Below are 7,608 nucleotides of genomic sequence, written 5' to 3' on the forward strand. Positions count from 1 at the left end.
ATCTCTAGAACACCGTGGTCCTCCCTCAGGAACAAACTCTGCCAGGCAGAGTCCAGCTCCGCAGCACCGACCACTGGGATCAGCCCATATCAACACTTCCAGCATAGACAGGTACAAAGCTTTTGGGGTTGGCAAAAGGAACTGAGAACAGCTGGAAAAGCTTAACTGTAGGGGTTGTTAATGCGAAGGTAACATCCACATCCTTTTCCCTCTGCGTAGGGGAGCTACGGAAAGTGAAACTGGAAAAGAAGTTTCAAGTAGTTACAGGCTTTCCTGGCCTGAGCATAAGCACTTGACACAGCCTGATGCTGGCGTGGCTTCAGTTGTTGGTAGCCGTCATGCCCAGGTACAGGTAACTCTCCAGAGGGTGCAGATACGTGCAAACTGTCCATCAAGATGCTACAGTGGCATTGCCATGGGGTATTCAGAACAATAAAGCATTCCCCTGTCAGACCTTGGGGGGAGAAGCTGCAAATAAAAACGCAGCGGAGTGTTGCACAGAATGTTTTTGCTAACACCTTAAATGCTAACACCTTAAAACCATATTATCTCCTTAGTATCGTTGAGTATGTGTTGTAATGCTAAAAGAAGCAGCAAATGCTTGCAATAGGGCCACTACAGACCCTTTGGCAGCTTCTTTCATGCATATCTAAAACTTAGAAAGAAAAATGTTGTGTATGCTTAGAGTTGGGATGAAACCATTACAACCAGTCCTGCATGGGGGGTGGTGAAGTCGGTGTAAGCTGTGGATTGCAAGTGTCTCAAACTGTGTGAAGCTTTATTCCAGGAAAACAAATGTTTAAATGTGCCTATAGGCCCTCATCTGTTTTTTCTCTCTGACTTCCTGCACAGAATCCTGGCTGTTTCCCAGTGGAGTTGGAAAGGGGCCCTCGAGGGTTTGGATTCAGCCTTCGAGGAGGAAAGGAATACAACATGGGCTTATTCATCCTTCGACTCGCTGAAGATGGGCCAGCTGTCAAGGATGGGAGAGTACACGTGAGTTTGTCTTCTCTCATCAGTTTGCTGATCCAAGTCGGCTTTTTGACACATTAATTTACCCACAGTGGCAAAAGTCTTCCCTTTGTGCAAGGCATTCACTTTCAGATGTTGTAATCAAGGCAAAGCATATGGATACAATGCCAAAGAGCAATGGTAGATGACATTCAGTGACTACTGCCCAGAGCTGAATTTTCAGAGACTGGAGCATGAAGCTGAAACCAGCTGCCCACGAGATGCTGTTCCACGTGCAGTCCTGGTGCTTTACTGCATGTGCAACCACTGGCACGAGGCTCTGCCTCCGTTTGTACTGTAGTTTGCAGTGCAGGGCTGACACAGATACATGCTGGAGCTACTGTGAGGCTTAATTGGATGTGGAATTCTAAGTATTGTTATCTCCTATTGTCCTGTTCCTTACAGTAATTTGCTTCTTCCCCCGTGCTTGAGGGACTACATGAGTGTAGCATTCAACAATAATATTTTCTCTTGCATTCCTCCTCCAAGTGCTGTTACACTGAGCTTCAGGGCTTTGCTTTCCCAGCAGGAACAACCAAAAGGTTCCCAGTTGACTGCACATTGCTTCATGTAGATGACCTGTGCCAAGGCATTGGTTAGCAGGGACCATGATAGCAAGATATTCCTGAACATTCCAGCATGAAGCCTCCTTCCATCACTTGGCACCTCACTGGGCAGGGGATGTGTGTATGCAGGGATGTGTTCACTGCACCAACAGGCAGCTGTGTCCCATGGGGGTGTGATTCCTATGGAGGAGCAGTGCCATAAGCACCCTGCTGTGTGTCCCCAGCAGCTCGAAGCACAGAGGGGCTGCACTCACCCAGCATGAGGTTATTCACACATTTCACATCATTCACATTCTCCCTTCTCAGTGGGAAAATGGTGTCATTTTCTGGCTGTACTTTAAAACTGTGAAGAGGAATTTCTCACCCAGTTAATGGCAACTGAGCATGACAGGAGGCACGTTGTATGGAGCGGTTTGTCCTGTCCTATCCGATGAGTAACCAGACTGTGACCTCCTTTGGCAAAGACAGTTTATTTAACAGAGCCCAGTCAGTCCCTTTAAACTGCTAATTTTATACACTAGTGACATCCATTGGCCAATCCATGTATTGTAAAATAGATTTCATGACCCTTTTTGTAGGGGGGCTGTTCCAAGTTAATGTGAACAGTCCTTACCTGCCCAGTGCCTCTGTAAGTTGCTCATTCATAGAATCATGGAATTGTTCTGCCAGGGATGGGGCAGCCACAGCTTCTCTGGGCACCCTGTGCCAGTGCCTCAGCACCCTCCCAGGGAAGAGCTTCCTTCAATGGAAATGCTTTCATGCATGTGGCTGTGTTGCTCCCATCATTTGTAAATAACTGGAAGATGTACTTCAGTGACCTGAGATCTGCTGGGCAGAAGACCTGTGTGAAGAGCTGTGAACCACCAGAGTGTTGTGTCACATGGTGTTGCTCAGCAGCCATGGAATGGTGTTGCTGTTGCTGAGTGGATTTTAGCATGAGGAGAAAAATAGAAGCCTCTGCCTCTTATTTGTTAATTTCTAAATTAAAAATCAGTGTACAGTGTCAGAGAGACACAAGGATTAACCTGGTTGCTCTTTTCTCCTCAGGTTGGTGACCAAATAGTTGAAATCAATGGAGAACCCACACAAGGAATCACTCACACACGAGCCATTGAGCTGATTCAGGCTGGAGGGAATAAAGTTTTGCTGCTGCTGAGACCAGGGACTGGCTTGATCCCAGATCACGGTATGTCACCTCGGGAGCTGCTGTGTTTTGAGGGGCCGTGGAGTCCAACCTGAGAAGGAGACTTTGGTGCTCACTCAAGGGAAGCAGTTCCCTTTTTGACAGCTGTGCAGCTCTTCAGGTTCATTCTCAAGGATAAGGAATCTTTTTGTCAGATTAACAAAGTATCTGGGAATATCCCACAGTGTGAAATCACTGCGTATCTGTGACTGAACTACGTTCTCAGCCCTGTCTAAGCTAATCAAGTTTTCCTATGCAGATGTGATAATTAGCACTGATTGACTCTTCAGTTAAAATCTGCTATGCTACAGTACTCTGTTCAAACTGCCTCTCTTGTTAAGAATATTACTTCTGTACAGGTTTAGTTCCCTGCTTTTAGCCTTCTAAATGATGGACTGCTTCATTTCTCAAAGCCAGAGCTTCAGGCAGCAGGAATAGAGGCAGCTTTGCTCTCAGAGTGGCTTCTGTTTGTTTAAAATGCTGACTTCTGCATCCACAGCAGGAAAGCACAACTTTGTAGGCAAAGAAAAGAGAAGGGCAGAGAATCAAACGCTTGTAGGAGATCTCAGTTCAGAGAACAGAACTGAGGGTTTTGAATCTGATTTAGGAAATGCTCCAAAGCTCCAAATCAGAAAGGCTTGTGGCAGTATTACAAAGCAGAGAGTGCTTTCTCTGTCTGTCCACCTTTTAGTCTTTTCACCTTGATGCTGACACCAAGATTCTGATGATAAACTCAGCATTGCAAGGTCAGTTCTTCTGAAGAGCTTTTCAATAATAGTGCCTGAGAGTGAGTTTATATAAACCACTGAGACTGAACTACCAAATTGTTGTGTTCAATCACTTACAGGCTGCAGCTGGCACGTACACAAGGGGTAAAATCTGCTTGGAACTTCCTCTGTTTCTTTCATCCAGAGAGTTGGAAGGTGGCCCCTTAACATCTCATTGTTCCAACCCACACTGCACAGTCAAGTCATTGAATGAGCTCATGGCATGGAAACAGCCCATCTGTAAACCACGAGGGCTGTTCTGTGCCATCCTGCTAAACTAAACTCCTGGCTGGGTTTGGCTCTCACTGAATTACCTTGTCTTAAGGGGGGAAAGTTAAATGTTGCCTTCCTTGTGCTCTGATGAGCTTCTGCTGAGGTCCTCTTGCAAGGCAGCATTTACAAGCTAGAAGAGAAAGAGACAGCATGTGTGGGCACCTCCAGTGCTCTGCTTACAGCTGTGTAAGCATAGGATAATTTCAGCATTGACAAGTGGTGTTTATCCTGCAGCATGAGGGATGCACAGTAGTGATCTGGAATCACTCCTGGCCCTCTTGCTGACAGATACCTCCTGAATCAGAGATGGAAGCACAGAATGATAGAAGAGTTTTCATTCCTTCTTCATCCTGGAGAAGGCTCCAGGGAGACCTTAGGAGCAGCTCCCACAGCCTAAAGGGGCTACAAGATACCTGGAGAGGGGCTTTGGACAAGGATGGAGGGAATGGCTTTAACCTCCCAGGGGGGAGATTGAGATGAGGCCATCTGGTCCAGCCCTCTGTCCAAAGTGGGGCCTGAGATTAGGTTAATCAACTTGGATCAGCAGAGGTGGAGAAGGGAAGGGTTTTGTTGCCTCCTGTCTCACTGTTAATCATACATTTCTGATTGAAACCTTGCTTGCTATACTCTGTGATTTTGGTATATAGTTCTGGGCTTTTTCTCTTCCTCCTTCAGGTTTGGCTCCTTCCAGTCTGTGTCCCTACGTGAAACCTGAGCAACATTAAGGGCTTTCAGTGCTTTTCTTGGTTTTTCCTTAAAGACTTGGTAAATCTGCATGTCTTGTGTTTCATCTCTTCCTATTATTAAAATGCAAAGCTATAAATAACCTCAACTTTTCACTGTTTCAGTGTTCCTTTAGCCTAACAATTTCAGTTCATTTGGTTTCCTTGCATTAAATAATGTAGGTCAGGGACTTTGTTTTGCAGTTGTGCTGTGCAGGCTCTAAAGCTGTGCTGATCCAAGACTCTGTCAGTCCTGCAGAGATCGCACCAGCATTCTAAGGGTTTCCTTCCAAAATCACATCCTTACGGTTGTTGTAGGTTGTGGAACAGTGTAATACAGAAAACTGAGACCTAAATAAGACCTTAAGCATATGCCAGTACATAGTCCTTTTTAATGATTGCCTGTAACCTCCTGAAACCTCAGTAGTGTGCACGTTTCTAGAGTACTTAGAATATTTTACTTGGGTTTTTCCAGTCATTCAGTCACATCTCTCCCTGTTCACTTCCAGGTGATTGGGATAGTTCTCATCCATCTTCGTCAAATGTAATATATGAAGAACAGTCACCATTATCTTCATCTTCACATTCTGCTTCCCCATCAGAAGTGTGTTATTTACCAGTACCAGGAGAAGCTTTAACAAGAGTTCAGCTGTCTGAGAAACTGGAACAAGCAAAGAACACTGTGCCTGAAAAGATAAGCACTTTAACTGAAAAACAGTTTGAGATGAAGCCTCAGTCTTCTCCCCAGAGAACTAAGAACAGAGGGGAATGTCCCTCCAGTCCTGGGTTTGAAATCACAAAAGGTACTTTGGAAGTGAGGACGAGAAGAGACAGATCAGCAAGTCCAGACAAGCTTGGGGCTGCGGAGAGCCACCCTCAGGCAGGATTCCATAGAAAAGGGGATTCTGAAAAATCCTATGGCAATCTCTCCCATAAACCTGAGGGTTCCAGAAAGAGTGAGAGTAAAGCCACAGAACTAGGGATGAACAGAAAAGAGTATTCCAGTGGCAATCCAGGGCGATGTGCCAGTCCCCACAGGCATCTCGGTAAGCAAGGGAGCGTAGAAACGCTCAGCAGGTTGCAGGAATATCAAGCTAGAACAGCTGGTGGTGATAAAAGGGCTGCTGAGGAATGGAAAGGTGGAAGTGGTAAAACTGGAGTCACCTGGATGGACACAAAGCAGAAGACTGGTGGGAAGAGGGACGGGTGGTCTCCAGAGAGACAATGCGCAGCATTTGACAGATACCATCTTCCATTCAGTGACTCTAGGAGAAACACACCTGAGGGTGAACAAATGAAGAAGTCAAACTCGGGAGAGCCAAGTTCCAGCAGATTCAAGGCTTCCAGCCTTTCCAATCTTCCCCTGCTTTCCATGGAGAAACACAGAAGGCTGGAAACACAGGAGCCTATTACACACGGAGAGAGACACATGGGGCTGCCCGATGAAACCAAAGATGATGGAGTTTCCAAATCTGAGAGTAGTTCTCCAGTCAAGAAAACACCAATCACTCCTGGCCCTTGGAGGGTACCAAGCACCTGTAAAGTCACCCCAGCAGCAGCTGTGGCTGAAAAATGGGCCTGACACTTTTCTAGAACCTGTTTGAAATCCCGTTTCTAATAGCGGTCATTTAAAAGCGTCGTTTCTTTGCCCAAAATTGTCCTTTTTCTCCCAGAAACTGGTTAGAGGGGGGAAAATATTTGATTTGTTCTTAAATTATCTCAGCTGCATGAAGGACCTTTTGGATTGCTTAACTGAAGCTTCCTAAGCTGCTGTCCCCTTGCCCTTTTGAAGGCGGTGTTCTGCTGCTCATCGTTGCACTGCTACGGCTTTCTCTGATAGTATTGTGAGTCCTGAACAAGTTATTTAATGCCTATATCGCAGATGTGATCATGACTCCCTCCTTGTTCTTGTGCCAAGTTACCCCTTGTATCCATCTAATCCTTCTCCTATGTACTTCAGTCATGGAAACGGCAAGTGTCTGAAGTGGGTGTTTGCTCCAGAGCATGCTGCATGGTCACACAAGGAAGTACCCATGTTTTTACTGGGTCAGTAAGATAATGGGTGAGTTGGTTCTGTTGATTCCAGGGCAGCAACGAGCCACTGATGCTGTCCAGTTAAGAGGTTTTCTTACATTTTTATACCTGCCAGAAAATCCTGTAAGTAAAAACTATATTTGACATAATCCCTGGTTTGTAAGTTTGCTTGTTATGACCATGGCAAAATGGCTTTGTTTTCTTAACTCCTCAGGATGCTTAGAACATCTGTGTGCACACACCTGAAAATCCTGCTTTCTGTTAAGTAACAGCATCCCCTCAGGTTCACTTGTGGTACCCTCAGCGCGCTTGGTCAGCGTGAGCAGCGAGTGTGCATCTTCAGCCTCGCTGTGCTGCTGTGTCCTGAATCCCAGAATTCCTTCATGTAATGCCAGTTGGGAATCAGATGGTTTTCCCTTCTGTATGAAACGGGGTGGCCTTTAGGACAGAACCAGCTTCTCATGCCTGCCTGCGTGGATTGGACATCTCCCATGTTTTACATTGAACACCTGGTCTGTTCTAAGAGCACTAAATAGGTGATCTACAGGGTACATGAGGCTTAATATCTATTGTTTGGGCTAGAATACCTGTTTTAAAGAGAGGAGCGATGCCACCAGACGCATCAGTCTGACAGCTGGAAGAACAGCCGGCTGCATACATGGAAGAGGCTTGTTTTATTCATCCTTTTAGTGATGATTTCCTGATGGGTTTTTAGGGGCTGTAAAAGGTGGTAAGAGGAGCCCCTTGGTGCAGTTTGGAGAAGGAAGTGTCAAAGGCCAAGCTTTATGTACTCACCTCAGCATTCAAACTAATAGGACTTGCTGTTTGAATGAGTGAAGATCTCATGTGAGCTTTGAAACATGAAAGGTTTCCTACAGCATAACAAAGCACAGGGAATCAGTTCCAAGTGGAATTCTTCAGCAGTACAGATGCTGCTCAAACAAAGACTTTGGAAATGAAGCCGGTTTTAAAGCCGAGGTGAACTGTGCTCTGCTGCTGGACCTCGGGTGATCCATTGAGGGTTGCTGTGTAGCATAATACATACAAATAAC

The 7,608-nt window shown here is 45.8% G+C and overlaps 1 protein-coding gene across 5 annotated transcripts in view; it reads left to right on the forward strand.

Moving 5' to 3' along the window:
* MAGI3 (membrane associated guanylate kinase, WW and PDZ domain containing 3) overlaps positions 1-7,406 on the forward strand; it is a 71,760-nt gene extending 64,354 nt beyond the window's left edge. For 2 of the 5 annotated variants that reach the window (XM_034069888.1, XM_034069889.1), the window contains exons 17-21: positions 9-111; positions 220-352; positions 853-996; positions 2,625-2,763; positions 5,032-7,406. In XM_034069888.1, the coding sequence (XP_033925779.1) occupies positions 9-111; positions 220-352; positions 853-996; positions 2,625-2,763; positions 5,032-6,104 (1,592 nt within the window). In that variant the 3' untranslated portion in view covers positions 6,105-7,406. Of the gene's footprint in view, positions 1-8; positions 112-219; positions 353-852; positions 997-2,624; positions 2,764-4,475; positions 4,566-5,031 lie in introns of all 5 variants that reach the window. The other 3 variants (XM_034069891.1, XM_034069892.1, XM_034069890.1) reach the window with 3 other exon arrangements.
* Positions 7,407-7,608: the final 202 nt, after the last annotated feature.

The sequence above is a fragment of the Melopsittacus undulatus genome, chromosome 16 (genome assembly GCF_012275295.1).
Source record: "Melopsittacus undulatus isolate bMelUnd1 chromosome 16, bMelUnd1.mat.Z, whole genome shotgun sequence".
Classification (NCBI taxonomy): Eukaryota; Metazoa; Chordata; class Aves; order Psittaciformes; family Psittaculidae; genus Melopsittacus; species Melopsittacus undulatus.